General features: G+C 37.8%; 1 protein-coding gene across 1 annotated transcript; it reads right to left on the bottom strand.

Moving 5' to 3' along the window:
* Positions 1 to 552: 552 nt before the first annotated feature.
* Positions 553 to 22658, bottom strand: ralaa (v-ral simian leukemia viral oncogene homolog Aa (ras related)). The gene is made up of 5 exons (XM_079863179.1): positions 22329 to 22658; positions 20168 to 20420; positions 14558 to 14766; positions 5258 to 5432; positions 553 to 2107 (listed from the first exon to the last, which is right to left on the bottom strand). The coding sequence occupies exons 2-5, from the start codon at positions 20279 to 20281 to the stop codon at positions 1985 to 1987; spliced, it is 621 nt and encodes a 206-aa protein (XP_079719305.1). The 5' UTR covers positions 20282 to 20420; positions 22329 to 22658; the 3' UTR covers positions 553 to 1984.
* Between the last annotated feature and the right edge of the window lie 2 nt (positions 22659 to 22660).

The following is a 22660-nucleotide window of genomic DNA, read 5'->3' as shown; positions in this document are numbered from 1 at the left end:
TGTCTTAAATGCTTATGTGCTTAAAGGCCTTAAATGCTTGAACCCCGATAAATGCTGCTTGCAGCTTTAATTTTTGTTTTTAATTACAAAATGAATTTTGGGTCAAAATGACCCAAGGATGAGGTAAGTGATGAATGCTAGAAGAGCTTTGCTCAAACACTAAAGCTTTACTTCCACTTCACAACAACTTCTTGAATGACGTAAAGATAAAGGCAGCACAGAAGCGCTTTAGAAGTGGCATTTTAAGGCATCTTTACACTCAAAATTCAGTGTAAAGATGCAATGCAGCATAAAAACCAGACTAGATTATAACGGCTCTGATATAACTCAGCCTCTAGTATCACAATATGCAGTTATAATTGCGTTGTAAATGCATTTATGCCCCTCATTAAGCAGTCCCGCTTCAGAAGCGCTTCTGTGCCACCGCTGCAGAGTAAATGACATATCTGGGATATATAACCATTTTCCTTCCAATTAAAAGCATATATAGAGGTATGATGGAAATGGTACTGAGTATAAAATCAATTTCCCTGTGAATAATAAAAGCACATATAAATTAGAAAAATTTATTTTGTTTTGAAACCGCCGAAATAAGCATTACATTAACAATACATATATATAAAATAAAAATTAAAAAAAAGCAGAAAAGCAAACTGGAAAAAAACATCAATCACTGGAGCGATTTCCATGAAGATGAGAGTGTGTTTCTCTGGTTAGGACTGGAAGCGTGAGTGTGTGTGAGCTGTTCGGGGTGTCACATCACGTATGAAAAGCATGATTGTCATCAAACTGAAATGATCCGACACTAAAGAGACTGTAAGGGTGTGTGTCACATTCACAACGGACATCAAGGCTTCAGGAAGTCAACACACACACTCTTCCTGTTTGCAACTCATATCGCCATGATGGAATATTCGGTCATTAATAAAAACGGGTTACTCACACACATCGCATCGCTTGTTAGTGTGCTGCACTTGTTATGCGTAACAGTTACTAAATGTTCAGCCACTAACCAACAAATAAACAACGCATCATTTTCACATAAAGCTTTACATGTCATTTTTTCCCAAAGCCCATTAGTCGCTCAGCTACTGTATTCTCAGTATTAAGACTGGAGTTATGCAATATGTAATGTAAATAAAAGGCTCATCCAGTGTTAAACTAATAACTCAAACACACACCTGTACTACCATCCTCTTCAGGTGATCCGAACACAACACTCGTGTTAATGCAACGAGTGCATGACTACACTAGCACTCAAACACTTCGGGTCAGTGAGATTTAATCTAATCTTTTACTCCGCAAAGATTCCTTAATCTGATCAAAAGTGCCAATTAAGGCATTTATAATGTTGCAAAAGTTTTATGTTCTTCTTCCGATAATAATCATAAATGTTTCTTGAGCAGCAAATCCTCATATTAGAGTGATTTGTGAAGGATCATGTGACACTGAAGACTGGAGTAATGATGCTGAACATTCAGCTTTGATCACAGGAATAAATTACACTTTACTGTATATTCACATAGAGAACTGACCGTTTAAAATTGTAATATTTCACAATATTACTGTATTTATTTTAACCAAAAAATGCAGCCTTGGTGAGCAGAAGAAACATTATACAATCTGACTGACCCTAAAGTGGTTGAATCACAACATTTCAACAAATTCACCTGTGTTTAGTGCCGCCCGTTTGAGATCGGATCACCCAGGACTGATGTTAAACACATCTGGGAACTCAAGGACAAATGCTCCTGCGTCCTGTGCTTTTGGACCATATGAGTGATTTGACACTAAAGAGACTCCAGTCAGACATGGACACTAGGAATGGACTGTATCAGACGGTCCAAAACCCTACACCTGACACACACACACACACACACACACACACACACACACAGCGGCGGAGGATGAGTCAGCAACAGGGCAGAAACACAGAACGTACAGGTACAGTATATGCAAAAGAGGAAGAGTAGAGGATCAGAGACTATAAAATGCAACATCTTTCGCGGATTCGTTTGGCCAGACTTTTCCTCTTCTTCTTTCCGTTCTTTTCCTTGCTGTCCTCCATCTTCCTGGCTCGAATTTCCCTCATGAGGTCGAAGAAAACCTGCAATCAAGAACACCAGCTTGAATTTTTTTTTTTTTTTTAATAATGCTAATAATTGATATTTAAAAAAAAAGTATATGAATATATATTCAGCACTAATATATATATATATATATTAGTGCTGGGAAAAAATTCATCGCGATTAATCGCATCCAAAATAAAAGTTTGTGTTTGCATAATATATGTGTGTGTACTGTGTATAATTATTTTGTATATATAAATACACACATATGCATGTATTTATTTAAGAAATATTTGCATGTATATACTGTATATACATTTCTACATAATTTATATTATATATAAATATAAATAATTTATATATAAATAAATAAAAATCTTAAATATATACATGCATATGTGTGTATTTATATATACAAAAAAATTATACACAGTACACACACATATATTATGCAAACACAAACTTTTATTTTGGATGCGATTAATCGCGATAAATTTTTTCCCAGCACTAATATATACTATATATATATATAAATCACACAGTAATTACACAGTGATACCATGGTCATTGAACCAGGTTGTGGTTCTTTTGGCAGTGTGGGCCGGTGCAAATCCTGCTGGAAAATGAAGGAAGCATGAAGTGCTCTGGACATGTCCTGGTAGACGGCTGCGTTGACTCTGGATTTAATAAAGCACAGTGGACCAAAGTCCTCTTTTCTGATGAGAGCAAATTTTGCATCTCATTTGGAAACCAAGGTCCCAGAGTCTGGAGGAAGAATGGAGAGGCACACAATCCAAGATGCTTGAAGTCCCGTGTGAAGTTTCCACAGTCTGTGTTGGTTTGGGGAGCCATGTCATCGGCTGGTGTTGGTCCACTGTGCTGACATTTCCAGAGCACTTCATGCTTCCTTCAGCAGACAAGCTTTATGGAGATGCGGACTTCATTTTCCAGCAGGATTTGCACCGGCCCACACTGCCAAAATAACCAAAACCTGGTTCAATGACCATGGTATCACTGTGTAATTACTGTGTGATTTCATGTAATATTCTAATTTTCTGAGATTTTGATTTCGTGGGTTTTATGAGCTGGAAGCCCAAATTATGTACAAATAAACAATTAAATACTTGAAATTGTTTAAGTTGTGGGCCCTGAATCTATAATCTATGGAAGTTTAACGTTTTGAATGGAATTATGGAAATAAATAAACTTTTCCATGATATTCTAATTTTTTGGAAAGGGTCTGTGTATATATATATATATATATATATATATATATATATATATATATACACACACAATATCAATTATAACATTATTTTTGCAATAAGAATATATGAAAAGCTTTGGGGGGCAGCCGTCCATGACAGGACTAAACTGGGGCCATTTGATTTCACCAATGCAGAATCCAGACATTAAAAACGGAATTTACAGTATAACGCAGATTTTTTGTTGAATAATAACTTCATCTCCAGAGTCGCTCTGAGAGTCTCTTCATGAGCATTTTACCCTTTTCATTTGAGGAAAACTGTCATCATATATCATAAACACACAGAAACTCAAAGGTCTTCACCGCAACACGTCAAAATAAAAGTTTGGTTTAACTTGAAGAAATTGTGACAGAAATATATTACTGTTGTACAGTAGAATACAGCCTCAATGTATGAATAATAATAATAAATTATAATTTAAATTAAATTTCTAAATTTGTCTTCCATGTTTTAATTTTAACAGTAAAGCTCTGTTGTGCAGCACTTAGTTTGACAAAAAAAGTGTTTAATTTCATATGATTGAAAGATAAATTAAATTAATGATTTATGCATTAATTTGATTGCCAGAAAAATTAATACACATTTAAAAATAAATAAAAAAATGATTAGAATAGAAATGATTTTTTTTTTTTATTATTAAATGTTTTTTGTTAATTCAATTAATCATGTTAATCAATTAATTGATCATTAGATTAAAAATGGAATCCAGAAAACTTAAAACAGAAAACACAGAATTTAGTTAAAAATACAAGCGAATCTGAGAGAAAAAAAAATATTCATAGGGCGAAAAACATGTAATTGTTGTTAAACTTTTAATAAATTATTGTTATATTGTCTAAGTTTCATGATTTCAATTAATTACACATGCTTTTTGATTAAACATTTTTTAATTTAACCATTAAAATGGGAGTCTAAAAAAATAAAAACGGGATAAAAAAAAAACTTTACAAAAATTAAGAATTTGAAAAAAATAAAATAAAACTGAATTCAGGAAAAAAATAAAACGGATTTCATAGGGCCCTAATAAACCAGTCAAGACATCAGCACAAAAACACACTCAGCAAAATATCGCCTAATTATTCGACCAAATCCCAGAGATATCATGTGTTGTCAATAATCGCAGTGTAGAGGATGCAGTTTAACAGCATTTGCCCAGAAACTTAGCCTGGGAAAACCCAGACAACTTCCAGCAAATTTAGATTTGCTTGAGAAGTAGTCTGGCAAAGAGCTCATTCAAGCCGATTTCCATGCCGTCGAAATCGAGGCACCAATCAGAAATGTTGAGGCGGGCTTTACACGATGATGATCGTTCTGATTGGTTTTAGGTCTAGTATCCAATTGCGCCCAGAGGCATTTGAACGATGTCCGTTAAGTGCACCAACTTTTAAATGCATTATTATATTCAAATTGCAAACACATGAGGACAGTCTCCATGAAAGACCCACTGGCAGATGAACGTGCTACTACATTTCTCTCCGAAACGGTAGGAAATTAAATTAGATTTAATAGAGGATTTTAACTGTGACAAGATGATTGACAGGGCAGTTTATGCGACAGATCCGTCCGATAAAGATGACGAGTATGTCCCAAAGCTTGCCTACTTTTCTGCTACACATTCAAAAGTAAATACCTTTTCTTCACAAAAAGAGTACATACTTTTATGGCGTAGTGTAACTTGGACGCAGCATATGGCTTTACACGATGACGATCGCTCTGATTGGTTTTAGGTCTATCCAATTGCGCCCAGAGGCATTTGAGCGACGTCCGTTGGTGACGCCCCTTTGGAAATGAGTTATTAATGAAGCTTTGCCAGACCATAACTCAGTTACTACTGAGAATGGTCTGGTTTTAACCAGGCTACCAGAAACTGTCCATCTCTCCACTATACAGCCTCAGGTTCAGGCTCACACACACACTGACCTTGTCTACGTTGGCGCGGGTCTTGGCAGACGTCTCCACGTAACACACACCCCACTGGTCCGCCCGGGCCTTGGCCTCGTCGGCGCTCACCTGTCTCCGGTCCTCCAGATCAGACTTATTCCCCACCAGCAGGAAGGGCACGTTCTCGTCCTCTTTCACACGCAGGATCTGCTCTCTGAGACGGAGGAATGTTTCTATGTCAGATATAACTCTAATGGAAATCAATATCCATAAAAGCAGTCAAAAGCATAAACAACAAAAAACGTCGAACCCTTTTAACTAATGTGATTTAAGTATGTGCAAAACTATATATTTTCATCTACATCCAATTAAAGTACCATTACTAATAATAATGTTAAAGCAAAAAAGGAAATAAATATAAAATGGAAACACTTTACACTAAGGCTCTATTGGTTAATGTGAGTTAATGCATGAACTAACAATAAGCAATGCATTTGTTACAGTCAATGTTAGTTAATAAAAAATACAACTGTTTATTGTAAACTCAGGTCTAATAAATAATATTAAGAGATACTGATTTTAACAATGTATTAGTTGCAATTAACACTACCCACATGCTTTAGAAGGGTTTATCATTGTTAGTTCGTGTTAACTAATGTAGTTTACTAAAGTTAACAAATCTTAAACCGATAACAATAAGGTTTAATTAGTTAACATTAGTTCAAATGAGCTAATAATGAATACTTCTACAGCATTTATTAATCTTAATTAATGTTAATCTCAATATATGTAGGGTAAAAAGTTGTATCTGCTAATATTAGTTAATGCACTGTGAACTAACATGAACATTTATATTGACTAAAATTAACAAAGGTTAATAAATGCTGTAAAAAAACATTGCTCTTTGTTAGCATTAACTATTGAGATCTTATTGTAAAGTGTCGCCCCTAACGAGTTACTGTGTTAGTTGATGCATTTATGTTGCTGATGTGGAGTTAACTATCTTCTAGTCTTTGATTAGCATATTCTGTCATGATAATCTATAAATCGCTCGTGTGGGAACTGTTGTAAGACGCCTACAGAGTGACATGATATTGCGTCTGTGTTGCGTACTGTATCGCAAGTGAAAAGACGAATGAGACAGCTTGAGCTTGAGCCAAGCGGCAACCTCCCTCCCTGTCTCTCTCTTGAAACCAACGCGGAAGTGAATTAAACGGCAATTCATCGACTGGTTGCAAAAGTGAGTCAAATCTGCATCTCCCGCATGTTGAAATGCCCAACTTTACAGCAGAAAAACACACGTTTACAGCCTGGAGCAAAAAGTGGCTTTGGTCTATACAGCTAATTTTGCCCTTCATGACGACTGTGAGGGGGGTGTTATATATTTTTTTTATAACTCATCCGTTTACATTATATTAAGCCTTAAATTTCTGCATAATTAAGGGTGTCCGCTTTTGAGTGACAGGTGGATTCCCGCTGCTGTGGTCATTAGTCATCATTAGCCATTTGTCTGTTAGCCGTCACGTTACCTCAGCTCATTGTCTGACTGTAAAAATAAATAAATCCGGGAGTGACGCGCTGTCAAGATGGCGACGGTCGGCCACGCCCACTTTAGGCTTCAAAAACGGTCTTCAGAAACCTACGGGTGACGTCACGGACACTACGTCCATATTTTTTTACAGTCTATGGCTTGAACTCACAAATGTGCTCGACTACAACAACTCCTCCTCTTCTCAACATGGACTGCGTGTTCCCGGGGGCGGGGTTTATGTAAATTTGAGGGTTAGTGATGTCACTAACCCAGGGGCGGGGTTTATGTAAATTTGAGGGTTAGTGATATCACTAACCCGTGAAGAAGCTCATTGTAGTCCCTACCAGCCATTTGTTGTAGTCCTTAAAGGGATAGTTCGGCCCAAAATGATATTAAACCCATGATTTACTCACCCTCAAGCCGTTCGAGATGCATATGTCAATAATTTTTCAGACGAACATATTTTCAGTTATTTTAGAAAATGTCTTAGATCTTTCAGTGGTTATAATGTGAAGCTATGGGGTCCACCTCCTTCAAGTCCCAAAACTGTGCATGCATCCTTCACAAAAGTAATCCACCCGGCTCCAGGGGGATAAACGAAGGCCTTCTGAGGGTAATCCGTGCGGTTTTGTCGTAAAAATATACATATTTAAAACTGTCTAAATGAAAATATCTTGCTTCCGGCAACGGTCGACGCGCGTTCACGGAGATGGATGCCGGTGTATGACGTAGGACGTAGCGTAGGAAGCGTTGTGACGTAGAACGAACGTAGACGTAGAGCAGAGCAAAACAAAACTCCACTCAGGATTTCCGTGAAGAGTTATTTGATTTAGCTATACTTAAGTTTTTTATTAGGCTTAAAATGGTTCGGGCCTGCATCTACCCTGGATGCTTAAACTTATTTAAAACTGTAAGGTTACGCGCGCGCGGGCGTCAAAGGAAGATGCACCAGTAGCATTTCACAGATTCTACGTCACGACGCTTCCTACGCTACATCATACGCCGGCATCCATCTCCGTGAACGCGAGTCGACCGTTGCCGGAAGCCAGTTATTTTCGTTTATAAAGTTTTAAATATGTATATTTTTACGACAAAACCGCACAGATTACCCTCAGAAGGCCTTCGTTTATCCCCCTGGAGCCAGATGGATTACTTTTGTGAAGGATGCATGCACCAGGGGCGTCACTAGGCCCTTTTTAGGGGGGCTTCAGCCCCCCTAAACTTCTGCCCAGCCCCCCTAAAAAATATTTGATTAACCCCTTAACTGTCACCCCCCTTTTTGAGTTTACACTTAAAAAGGGGATGTCTAAATTTAAATGGTTGTAATTCTGGAATGCTTTTTAATAGAAGCTTGATTCTGGTCTTGTTTTTAAGAGAACACTTGGAGGTTTATGGTACAAGTGTCTGCAGTTGAAAAAAATTAATAAATCAAAAGTTATAGCAATTTAAGTTTATTATAATAAAAAAGGTTTATAATAAAAACATATTTATTTTATGAAAAAATATATAATCCAAAAGAGGTTTTACCCTAAAAATGCTAGGAATTTGAAGCCCAAAATATGTACAAGTTTTGTTCCAAATTTGGAATTGATATCACAAACCTTGTAGCTTCTGTGAGACTTTTAGCTGCTGTAACAACAAAGGTCACTAGGTGTCATTTTTTCCTCCATTGGGGATTCCCATGCTTCATTGGTGACACTTCTTTACTACTTGATCTCACAACACCACAACACACAAAATTTGATTGTGTATAAATTGTTTATCTCACAACACCACAACACACAAAATTTGATTGTGTATAAATTGTTTTTGAACATAGGAATAAAACAAAATAAAAAGTATATAGTATCTACAGTGGTTATATAAATCGAAATGACAAACTGTTCATACAACTATATGCAACTATTTACAACTATTTACAACTATTTACAACTATTTGCAACTATTTACAACTATTCAGAGCTAAGGATTACAAAATGTCACCATCATGCCAGCGACTGAAGCAATCTCGCTTTGGAACGAAGCAGAGAGGCAAGTCACACATACTGCAGATTACAGGGGTTTTCTGGTGGCACATTCTGCATCTTCTTCTCACTTTACTGGATGGTTGTATGTGTTTTGGAGTGTGTCCTGCTGGATGGTGAGAAGCAGGAGCAGCAGGAGTACCAGGAGCAGCAGGAGCACCAGGAGCAGCAGGAGTACCAGGAGCAGCAGGAGCACCAGGAGCAGCAGGAGCAGCAGGAGCAACAGGAGGCGGCACCCAATCAGCGAGCTCTTGTACAAGGGCTTCCCGGAATTCCCTCTGATTTTTTGCCCTCTTGCTTTGCATTGCAGCCAGATGCTGGTGGATAATGAAAGCATTAACCACCGCAATGTCCACAAAGTGAAAGAAAAGGGAGCGGTACCACTTTCTGGTTTTTCTTAGAACGGAGTAGTAACCGATGAGGGCATCGGACACATCCACTCCTCCCATGTGCCTGTGTAAAAAAGCATACATAAAAGTCAATACATAAAATATAAACATATCTGCAAAAATTTTTTGCATCATCCACTGAAAAAATTCTGCTTGCTTGTTGTAGTCTGACACTACTGCTGGAATTGGAACAGTCATAACGGTCCATTCTCCATCTCCTGTCTTCACTCTCCTCTGAACAGTCTGATCTCCATTTGCCGAATGGAATGAGGAACACATCAATACCTCTCTTGTGTCCTTCCATTGGACAAAGAGAAGCTGGTTGTCCCTTTTCCACCTTATGCTTCCCCGGGGAGCATTTTTGGGCAGCTTGTTTTGGGTGGTTTGTGGAAAGCCCACCCTGTTGCTCCTGATAGTCCCACAAGCAGAGATGTTTTTCTGGAGGAGGTCCCTGAAGAGCATCGGGCTGGTGTAAAAGTTGTCCACATATAATTTGTAGCCTGATCCCAAGACCTTTTCATCCACCAGAGCCATGACCGATTCGTAGCTCAGACCTTTGTTTTGCTGGCTCTGAGCTACTGGAGATTTCCCTTCGTAGATGAAAAAATCCCAAGTATAGGCATTTAGGGAGTCTGCAAGGACAAAAAGCTTGTACCCCCACTTTGTTGGTTTCGCTTTCATGTATTGCTTCAGACATATCCTTGCCTTTGATGCCACCATTCTTTCGTCAATAGCGATTTTCTGATGTGGGTGATAAAAACTTCTACATCCTTCCCGAATCTGCTCATACACTGGTTTGATTTTGCTCAGACGGTCAAACGCAGGGGTTCCTTTATTTTTTGCATTCTCAGCATCTACCTTAGGATCGCTGAGGTGGAGTGCTGAGGACACGGCCTGAAATTTCCTGCAGGACATCACTGATGCTGGAAACCTAATGCCATACAGTCTGGACCCATTCCAGTAGTCTGAAACTGAAGGCAGCTTCACCAAACCCATATATATCACTACTGAGAGGAATGAGAAAAAGTCCTTCAGGGAGATTTCCTGCCTTGGCCTTCTTGCTGTCTCCAGGTGCTCAGCAGCATAGCTGTTCGAATTCCGGATGATGGTCTGACAAACCGAGGATGAAAAAAAAAGTTGAAACAACTGCAGAGGACTGTAGGAATCGGTTTCAATAATTTGAGGTCCAGGTGTTCGAGCTGGTCTGAATTTTATCACTGGTGGTGAAACATCAGGCTCTTCTTGGGTGTACCATCGATCATCGGTGCTAGTGGAAACACCACTGGAGCCAGATGAAGATCTTTCTCTGCCATGACCATTGTCTCTCCCTCTACCGCTGCTTCTCCCTCTTCCTCGGTTTCTGCTTCTCCCTATTCCTCTCTGTCTGCCACTGCTTCTCCCTCTTCCTCTGTCACTTCTTCTCAATCTTCCTCTGTCTCTGCTTCTTCCTCTTCCTCTGTCACTTCTTCTCCCCCTTTCTCTCAGTCTGCCACTGCTTCTCAATCTTCCTCTGTCTCTGCTTCTCCCTCTTCCTCTCTGTCTGTCACTGCTTCTCTCTCTTCCTCTGTCACTGCTTTCCCCTCTTTCTCTTAGTCTGCCACTGCTTCTCCATCTTCCTCTGTCACTGCTTCTCCCTCTTGTTTTGTCTTTGCTTCTGGCTCCTTCTCTTTCTCCAAAACTACTAGAAGCAGTTGGAAATGATGCCACAGAGGTTGATGGTTGGCAGTCGTCATCAAAAGAATCATCTGAATGCCTATCACAACAATATATAAAAATGTAAATATATATATAGACAAATGCACACATAAAAATATATATTTACAAATCCCATATATAGGCATTTACATTTACAAATATAGCAATGTGTTTCATGAGATAAATTTCAACAGAAATATACATAATTACACATTTGCAAGCTACTCCCTAACATATATAAAAAAATATAAATATAGCAAAATATTTCAAGATATAAATAGAATAGGCCCACATAATTACATATCACATTTACACACTGCTCCCTATCACAAATTGGGAAAGAGTATAATGCAACTTACCGATCTAGAGATGCTTCAGATGCATTCACTTCTGAAAAAAGTAGGTCTGGCTCCTCATCACTAGATTCCTCATTCAGCTCTTCTTCACTAGATTCACAAACCTTGTCTATCACTTCTAAAAGTGTATAAAATTTGTTGTTTGGCCTCTGTGGATTCATGTCACAAACCATGGAGTGAAGGTGCAAATGAAATGGCTGCTCCTGCTGATTGCCAGTTCATTTGATGCACGTTTACAAACAATCAGCAGGTGTTTTCAAAATGCACGTGGACATGTGATTAGCAACCACAGACAATCAGCCATGGATTGGACAACGGTTGTGTAAATATCCATTTTCAAAGAGCCCATAGGCCAGCTGAGTTGCTGAGATCTTACAAGCCTTAGATACGGCTCTGGCTGCTCTGGTTGGACATTGAGACTTATTGGAATGACTTTCCTGATCATTATTGGACAAAGTTTATGAGGGTGGGTTCTTTCTGATCAGAAGACTTTACCAAACATAGAATCTAGTGTGTTGTAACTAAAACCTCCCACAAAAAGGACAAAAAAATCCCCCTGGATTTCATGCATGATCATGTATCAAATGGACAGGCTCATTGAAAGCATGCTCCATGTTACATCAACCATGAATAAATAAACGCAAAAAAGACATTTGGCAGATTATTGTAGAAGTGAAATAAATTATGAAAGTGAAACAGAAAAAAAAAGTTATAGAAGTTTGAGTTTATGAAAATGTATAAAGTAAAAATATGATCATTTATATTTTATATAAAATATATATTTTACAAAACATTTTTTACTCTAAAATTACAAGAAAATCAAAACCAAAAATCTGAACAAGTTGTGTTCCAAATTTGAGGTTGATATCTAAAAAAATGAGCTTTCTATAAGATTTTGTTTGGGGCACATGTACCATAGTTTTTTCATTAGATCACATCCAAGCTTCCTTACTGACCATATAAGGGCGCCTTCATTTCCATATATGGTTTTAGTGATCTAAACTATATTTTTCCATAATTTTCATATAATTTATGAAGTAGACATCCTATTCAGAAGTAGTATGGGCAGTTTGGATGAATTTGATTTGAATTCAACCTCTAATAAACGCAAAAAAACCCACGTTATAGCTCTCAGCCGCATCACAAATCCGAGAATACATAATATTTTTCTTTATATTTAAAACATTTTCAGCACTTTTTTTCTCATTAAATTGAATTGGTGTTGTATTTTGAATTCTTGGCATGAAAATAATCTGAGGTTTCTAACAATCTTTCATGATTTTTCATGTTTTTCACTATTTCAGAATAAAGACCTAAACACGCCTAATGAGTATGAAATATTCTTGTTGCAATTTGATAAATTATTGCTCCTGTGTAATTTATTTTAAAAAACAAATACCACATATGAAAACTAGAGATTGTAAGCTTTCAAATGATATATAGTTTGTCAATATTACTTAAGGTTTTTACTAAGATATTATTGTTTTAAAAATATAATGGCAAACGTCCCACCTGTGGGACGGTGACAGTTAAGGGGTTAATACATTTTTGATCGCTTCAGTCCCCTTTAAAAAAACTCATTTGAAACGGCGACAAGCTGCGTCAAGTTTCGGCTCCTCCCCTTATCTGATCTGCTTGGATTTAGCGCATTTTTCAATCTGCAGGGGCGCTGAGCAGAGCGAACATAGGTGTGTCGTGAGTGCATTTATTGATAGATTGCTATGATATTACATCTGCATCGGTGCAGTTCTTTGTCATAAATGCATTGCAGTTTACATAATGTAATGTTACTGGAGCATTGGGAGCAACACAGGACGGTTTCGCTGCGTTCACCTTCAGCCTATCACAGTGTGATAGTTGTTTTTTTCCCCAAAAAATGATGCTATTAACACCCATGAAAACATACTTTAGAAAACGATCATGATTTATTTTAATTTACTTTTTAAAATTTAAAACATATTATTATGTATTTCGGCATTACATTATGCAGCCATGCACAGAAATGACACACATCATTGTCTGAAAGCACTAGATGGCCCAGAGAGAGAAACATCATGTGGAGTTATTTTGTTTTGAATAAATAAATATAGTTTTGTATTAAGTAATAATGAATCAGGAGGAGTGTATCATGATACATATATTAGAGTAATTTTGTCTAATTTCGCCATTTTGAGCTGAAAATAGGCCTATATAACGTGTAATTATGTCATTGTGAGGGGACAAGAAACATTAACAAAGCCGTTTTCATAGGCACAAGATTAATAATGCATGTGTACATGTTGAAAATTAATATAATACAATGTGTAGCCTTCAGTAAATTAAAAAAGTTCAGCTTTAGGAGGGGAAGAGAGAGACAGGGCAAGATCAGGAGACTGAGAGAAAAAGACAGAGTAATGGAAATGAGGAGAGAGCAGGTTTTAAATCTATTTCTTATCCTTTTTTGGCCTTCAAACGTCTTGAAATGCACATATCAGAGAAATAAAAATGTTTAACCCCATAACAACTTCAAATTTATGACCTCTTTGATTATAAAGCCCTGTCTACGGCCATATATTAGGCCTAGATCAATAATGAATGTGTGCATATTGTGAATGAATTTAATAAACTTAGTTACCTAGCTTTCCTGGTAGCTTTGTCTGAGAAAATGATTCATAAATCAACCTATCAGTTGACCCTATGTTTACTTTCTTCACTGACAGACAAAAATGGAAAGCCTATATCAGTCAAAGCTCAGCTTTAGGAGGGGAAAAGACAGAGCAAGAGAAAAACAAAGAGAAAAAGAGTGTGATGCTGATGAGGTGGGGAAAAAAACAGCTGCCCGCACATGGTTTTAAAGCTATTGTTATCCAATTTTTTTGGCCTTCAAAAGATCTTAAAATGCACATATGTAGATCAGACAAATCAAAATTTTCTCGGGGGAGCATGCCCCCCAACCCCCCTAAATACCTCACATTCAGGACCTCAGTGATTATAAAACCGTGCCATATGCATGTTACTGGATGAATGAATGAAACTAGTTAATAATGAGCATTAGACCATAAACTAACTTTTTTTTTTTTTTTAATCATACCCTCATTGGGGGCTGAGCCCCCCTAAAATGAAAATCCTAGAATCGCCCCTGGCATGCACATTTTTGGGACTTGAAGGAGGTGGACCCCATAACTTCACATTATAACCACTGAAAGATCTAACTTTGAGCGTCGTAACTTTGCAGATGTTGTTTATGCTCAAACAGCAACACTACACACTAACTAAAGTTAGAAAAGTGAAATCATAAATCAACCACCCCTTTAAGTCTAAAATCAATACAGCTCTTTTAAATAAGCTGAAGATGTGTAAATCACCTGAAATCAGCAGTTGCTGCAAACGACTCCAGCTCAGTGATGGAGAAGACACAGAGGAAGCCCTCTCCGCTCCTGAAGTAGTTATCCCGGATCGCAGCGTAGTCCTCCTGCCCGGCTGTGTCCAGAATATCTATCTGCACTTCTTCCCCGTCCAGAACCACCTTCTTTCTGTAGCTGTCCGCCTTCGTGGGCTCGTAGTCTTCCACAAACTGAGGAGGAGGAGGAGACAGGGGTTTACATGTGGAGAGGATCAGGGAGATCAGCGGGCATTTGCTGAGTGGGTTTCATTTAAACAGTCTATGACCTGTAACCGCTGGAGGGTCTCATCAGCAAATTTAAAATATTAACAGACGACTAAAACATAACCTAACGCTAATGTATTAGAGCTGCCAGATTCTGTTCTCCAGGGGCCGACTGGCAAATGCCAGAGGACCATTTACTTTAATGTGGGCCGGTCCATTCTTTTAAAAATATGAATACATTGTTTTTACTGACCGACAGCGCATAGGATGGGTTTGTATCACGTGGTTATAATAATAATAATAATTTAATAACTTCCCTACATGTATTTACAGTAAACATTACTGCATTACTCATCTGTATCAGCTATGAGGTCACAGAGGTCTGAATAATAATGGTGTATATAATAAAGGATGTGAAATAATTGCCTGAACTCGACTTAACTTAACTCGACTTTAGTGCTGTAAGGATATTACACAGCGTCAAGATCATTTGTTAATGGCCATAAAGTGCGAGATAAGAAGTGGATGGAAACTAAACATTTCATAATTGACAGCTGGTTTAAGATCTAAATGTTAAACAACCAACACAAATAATCAGGCTAAATAATACAATTTTGATTCATTTTGAATAGAAAATAGGTTTATATAATTTACATAACAGCCATATATTTAATAATTTTAGTAACTGTCAATGTGAGAAAACAAGAGACCATAATGTAGCCATTTTAATAATGAATGTGTACATACTGTGAATGAATTTAATAAACTTAGCTTTCCTGGTAGCCTTCAGTAAATTACCTTGATTGGAAAATGATTCACAAAACATATAAATATCAGGTGACCCTATGTTTACTTTCTACACTGATAGAGAGGGAAATGAGAAGACTATCAGTCAAAGCTCAGCTTTAGGAGGGGAAGAGACTGAGAGAAAAGACAGACTGATGGAGAGAGCGGTATTGACAGATAATCTACTGCCCACTGACATGGTTTTAAAGCCATTTCTTATCAATTATTTTGGCCTTCAAAAGTCTTCAATTGTGCAGTAGTAGACCAGAGAAATCCACATTTTCTTGGGGGAGCATGCCCGATACTAGAGATGCACCATATGAAACTTTTGGGCCGATACCGATAACCAATGATTCTTTATATTTGAATTATCCATATTTTCTAGGGCTGGGTATTGACACAAATTTCACAGTTCGATTCACAAGCTTGCAATTCGATTAGATTTCGATTCCGATTCGATTCAATATTGATTATTTTGGATATCAGGTTCAATACATGGCACATTTTCTCAAGGAAAACACATCTCTTCACTAATGCTGTGAACTATGGGAGTCAGTTGTAGCCTATAGGCTTCATTAGCCTACTATAATACTGAAGGTAAAAATGAACTGATTTGTATACAAACACTTAAATTACACTTTTATTTATTTTTACAATAATAAAGTTATATGAAATATAAACATTTAAAAGGTGGCTGTCATAAAAACCTGCCAGATTTATTCAAACATGCATTCAAAATTGAAGAACATTAAAAATTATAATGAATATGTAATATGGTGCATATATTTAGCAAAATGCTCCTCGCTAGAGTTAATTTTTCTCGCTGACTAACTAGTTTATGGTCACTGGCTATGGTTTTTCTGAGGTAAATGTGACATTACATGACATTGTTTATGAGCTGATTTACTGACGTCTTTCCACAGTTGAAACACTGATTGAGCGATGTCACATGATACGGACTTCGATAAGTTGTACTCTACCTTTTAACACACTTTCAGATGCTCATTCATGTTTATCTCGCACTGTAACTGGTGTTATTAATGCGGAAGATCATGTGCTTCTCTAGAGCTGAGCCAGAGCGATCTCACGCCACAGCGACAAAACGCTATTTATGTTTTTCAATTTCGTAAGAAAATGGATGTAATTTGAAATCTGAGACTTTGTTTCATATCAATAGTAACAAATGCACAAAGATGATTGCGATTTATTGGATGGGATGCGCGCTACAATCTTCCATTCATTCATCAGCTGAAAACAGGATGACTAATCGATTCTTGGGATTTAAGAATCGATATCGGTTCGTAAAAATTAAAATCGATATTTTTTACCCAGCCCTAATATTTTCCATGCTATTTTCCATAAGGGCAAATTACAAAACCGAGTGGTGATTCATAACATTATAAAAAAAAAATTAAAAAAACTTAATTAAAATATAATAGTACTTTTATTAGGGATGAACCGATTATGAAGATTTTGGGGCCGATACTGATAACTTTCTTTATATCTGAAAGCCGATAACCGATATATTGGCCGATAAATCTAAATCCACATTTTTATATCATTTTTGAGAGCCTGTTTACAAAAACAAAAGTCTCACCATTAAAAGCCATGTCCTAAGTACATAATAATAATGATGTTCTCATTATAATTTTATGCAGCTTATATGACATGTTGCACTTTACTGTATTTTCCTTTTTGAAGTGATTCCGATCATATTTCAAGCAATTCAAACCCTTAATGTTGAACAGTGCATCTGAAGCGTCTCAGCTGAAGGAAATAATCCATTATTTATCAGCTTTAAGATATCGGCCAAATTTTCTTAGGCCGATAACTAGGGCTGTCAACTTTAGTCGTTTAGTCGACTAATCGGTCGATGCCGTCTTGGTCGACTGACATTCTCATTGGTCGACCAGTTGCATTTTTTTTTTTTTTTTTTTTTCACCAATAAAGAAATTTTCATTGATTTACTTCTTGATATTTATTCCTTTATAAGCAGTTATATATTACTGCATTCTAAATATAATTAGCCTATGTTTTATCCCCAACTTTAAATGCTTTAATTTAGGCTATTTTCTAACAGCGCCACAGTTTAGCGCACCACACTCGTAGGCTGCACTGCTGCTTCACGCTCAGTAAGGAATATAGGTAGTAATATCTATGTGTCTGTCTGTCCCTTTGCATTTTGATTATTTCGAGAACCGTTCATCCAATCGACTTCACAAGGGAGTGCAGTGTCGCATTTGGTGCAATATAGACAGACACGTGAGACGCGACACATTCAGAATTAATAGTAAACTACAGAACAGCGCGAGCGGGAAGCGGCGCACCTCACGCGAGCAGGGCTTATTCTCTGAGAACGGACACTGCACTAGTGATATAAAACACACACAGTCTGTTAACTTAAGCAATACTTTTAAGGTAGTCTAATATTTTTCTGACTAACAAATTACTGAGACAGTAAAGGGTAGATTTAAATAAAGAAAAACGAAATTTAAATAAAGAAAAATGAAATTTAAATAAAGAAAAAAACGAAATTTAAAAACAGAAAAAACGAAATTTAAATAAAGAAAAAAACGAAATTTAAATAAAGAAAAAACGAAATTTAAATAAAGAAAAAAACGAAATTTAAATAAAGAAAAAACGAAATTTAAATAAAGAAAAACGAAATTTAAATAAAGAAAAAACGAAATTTAAATAAAGAAAAAAACGAAATTTAAATAAAGAAAAAACGAAATTTAAATAAAGAAAAACGAAATTTAAATAAAGAAAAACAAAATTTAAATAAAGAAAAACGAAATTAAGTTAGCCTAAATTAAAAACGAGATTAATTTAGATTTATAATAACAGGTAAAAAGTCTAATACATTTTGTTTCTATTATTCTATTTTCCACAATGTCAAAGCAACACAGCTTAATCCAAAACACAAGCTCAGACATGCACTTCGGTCCACACACACTCCGCTGTTCTGCGCTCTATAGCCAGAGAACACTCCCGTTGCTGGAACACTCAGTCGGTTCTATTTCTAGCATGCACGCGTTTTCCGCGTGGCTCGAGCCGCGCCTGAGACTCGTGTCTCGCGCAGGCAGTGTGCAAACTCCAACCTGTTAACATGGGAGCCGAAATAAAAACAGACACGCCACAGCAGCTGAGACTCCCACGCCAGCAGCCAGTGTGTCGCAGGCCTTATTCAAGCGCGAATGAGAACCGTTTCGCGGGGGATCCCAGGTGTCAATTAAAAAAACTAAAAAAAAAAAAGTTTTTCGTTGTTGTTTTATAAATGCTCTATGACAATTGACCGTTCGCAAAAGCCACGCCCCCTAGTTATTGTTACCACGCCCGTCAAACAATTGAGAAACAGACACATGGCTGGGTTGAGCTCCATAGTAATGCAGCAGACATATCCTCCAGAGCACGACAGAAAGGGCTGCAATATGCAGTGGAGGGATATGCTCAAAATGTTAAAATAAGCAAAGACGGGAATATTACAACAATCGAGGCCAGTGCTTGAAGTGGGGGAAAAAAGGTGCCGGTAGGCTAACTGTTACTCTCTTGCATTGGCAAATCATGACATTTGAGATTAATACAGTGAAAAACAAAACTTGAAGATATTGCTGGTACAACAACAATTTATTGTTATTTATTAACAATATCAATGTATTTAAACAAGTCGTGTGTGTGTGTGTGTGTGTGTGTGTGCTTGTGTGCAAACGTAACTCCTCCAAGTCTGCAAGTCCAAAAATACAAAATTAGGCTATGGTGAGTTTACTACATTTTATTTTATTAAATGCATTTATGGTGAGATTATTATATTTTCATGTCAATCTGTGTTCGTTTTGACCAAGAACCATGCGCTGTCACTTTAATTCAACATACTATAAAATAGACTCGGTGCAGAAACGATTGCAGCATCCGCGTGCAGTGTGAAAGCTTTAAGTTACCTGTTAACATGGGTGCGGGAAAAAAATACGCACTGCAAGCGCACTGTAAACGGACTACGGAGTATATGTGAAACGGGCGTGACTGACGCTTATATATTATATACGCTGACATATGTATGCTTATTAATCTTCGAGGCATTTAGCTGTGAGTGAGGTCTCCCACACTGCTTAATCCACTGTCGGCATCTTTCCGCTTGGGTCTTGGGTTTTGGAAAGGCGAAAAAAACGACCCCTCCCTCTAAACTTTTGTGGTACCTAGTGTCAGACTTGCAGGTGCCATAGGCGCATCGTTTCACCATGTGCTGAAATCGCAATGTTTGACGGAGGTCCTTCTCCTTAGTTACAGCTGCTGAGCTAGGATTGGACGAGGAGCGTTCGAGGGCGGGGTTTTGCGAACGGTCAATTGTTTAATAAATGTTCAATCAAAATGCAAAACATCGCGTCTTTTTTTTTTTTCGTCGACTAATTGTTGCGCAGGACAGGACTTTGGTCGACTAAGCATTTCTTTGGTTGACTACAGCCCTACCGATAACGCTAACATTAAAGATGAACATATATCGGCCGATACCGATATGGTGACATCCCTAACTTTCATGATGTCTGTGGAAGGAAGTATTTTTGTAATGTGTGGAAAGCATGCTCACCTCATCGTACATGAACTGCAAAGTTAAAGCCGACTTTCCCACACCGCCGCTCCCGACCATGATCACCTTGTGAAGCGCCAGAGAGTTCTGGCCTTTGGGTTTGGCTGTGGCCATGCTATCGGCTGCTTTCGGGTCGGACTGAGGAGAGCTGTGGGGTTTATGGGTCGGGTCAGGGAGGAGCTGAAGGTCACTGAAGTGAAGGGTCAGGGTGGGAGTGTGTTCGAGAGAAGACCATGTACCGCCCCGTGTGCACCTGGAGGAGAACAAAAATACTTACATTTCATTCTGTAATATTCTACTCACCGTTTAGCCATAGCAGCTCATCGAATACAAGAAAAGAATATGCTAATCTTACACGCCTTTTGAATATCATTTGCATATTATTATAACGGATTGTAATGCATCCTAAAAATAAAATGGTCAATCAGGGAAACTATTTTCCAAGTATTCCCCAGAAATGCTTTCCTCCATTGTTTAAAACTGGCATTTCACTTAAAACAACGGGCTTATGTTCTCCTGAATAACCTTGACTCTTTCACAACTGGTTTGACAGGAATCAGCAGTAACAGAGAAACTCCCTGCGCATTTGCAAAGTCATTTCTGTGACATCTGGATCAGTGCACTAAAACTATTAAAAACATTAAAAACTATTAAATAAATCTGAAATAAAATACAAATATATAATACATCAAAGCAAATCAAACATCTCTTTAAAGTCCGCATGAAACTGTAGTTGCGCTCGTCTTTTCTCCTCTATTGTGTCGCATATCCGAGTGAAACGCTTCTGGAACAAGAACAAATGTGGGCGGGGCTTGATTGTGTCTGAGGAATTGATTGGATGGGTGTGGTTTGCTATTGGCCGATCTCATGTGAGTGACAGGTTATAGCCCCGCCCTCATCATCTGAGAAGAGAAGAGATGCTGCAAGAGGGAGGGGAAGTTATTATTTTAAAGCATTTTGCATTGTGATGATTGCAGATGTAACTAAATAAAAGAGCAAGATGCAATGGTGAAACTCCAATAAATCAGACCGACTGAGGGAAATCGATAGCACACTGACATTAATAACGGCTGCAAAGCTGATCTAACTAAAGGACTGAATGGCTCATAAATAACACACGTGCTGTAATATGACTGTGAGCGTTTGCATTGGTACATATGAGCACAATATATATGCATGTATGTATAGAGCCAGAGGACAGGGTTGAGTGTGCCGGCTTCACTACGGTAAGACATGTGAGATATATGGTGTGTGTCTGTGATTTTACCCCACTAGGAGAAGTACTACGATCATTTTATGCTTTTAAACTGGGGGCGGGGGAGAGAAAAACAGTGTAAAAATGTACAAATAAATAAATAAAACAATGAAAATGAATAAATAAATATATTAATCATTTTAATATATTTATTTAGTATTAGATTTGATTAATACAGATTATATGAATAAGAAAACAATAATACTGAGTTTAAAATAAATAAATACATTTAACAATTAGATTAAAATAAATAAGTAGCCTAAACAATTAGAATTTGCTTTAAATAAATACGTTTAACAGTACAGAGCTATAGCGGGGAGAAAACTTAAAAGATACTAAATATTTTCCAAACAAGAATACTTTAAATTGGTATATTATACAGTTTAAAATAGTATACATTGAGTCTTTACACAAGTATAAAGCTGCCTTTTCAATTCTAGCATGATCATATATTTGGTGGTCTGTGTCCTCTGACTGAAAGCCACTGTGGTGAGGCATCTTAGCCATGGACAAATACTATGGTAATCATTTAATACCATGGTGTATATCAAAATACCATGGTATTACCATCTGTTGGTATATATGGTATCACAGTCAGTGCTTTTTGTAAGGGTCATTTGTACAGTCTGCTCTCACAGACATACACACACACACACACACACAAGCTGTCCGGTTAACCGCCATACACACACTCACCCATACACACCCATACATACAGACAGACAGACAAATAAAACACACACACACACACACACACACACACACACTAGCTGTCTTGCTAGCCATCACACACACATAGGGTTCATTAGCTTTTATCTACAAGCACCCAGCCTAGATTTAATACTATATTCATAACGACATTGGTTAACGTTACATATCTGCTGTAATACCTGTGCCAGATCTTACCTTTGTGTCTGCAGGTTCAGCTAAAGGTAATCAGAGACACAGGGACTCTCGGGAAGACTCCTCTTCCCTGCCGTTACTGCAGCCTCATCCCGAACAATGCCCTCAGAACCGGACCGACGCCTCAGACCTGCCTTCCGTCAGTGTTTACAGCGAGCAGAAGCCGGTTGCGGTGATCTTTGGTGTGGCAGAAGTCAGTCAGTCATGGGTGTGTGTGTGTGTGTGTAGCGCCGATGATGATCCCGATAGGCGGGTCACATGGATCCGCTTCAGTTTTCCATGCAGGGAAGCGTCTGTCTGCGCATGCGCGCGGGCACGCAATCCCCCCTCCCTCC

Source organism: Squalius cephalus (genome assembly GCF_949319135.1).
Source record: "Squalius cephalus genome assembly, chromosome: 25".
NCBI classification, from domain to species: Eukaryota; Metazoa; Chordata; class Actinopteri; order Cypriniformes; family Leuciscidae; genus Squalius; species Squalius cephalus.
This window is presented reverse-complemented; position numbering and strand designations above follow the sequence as displayed.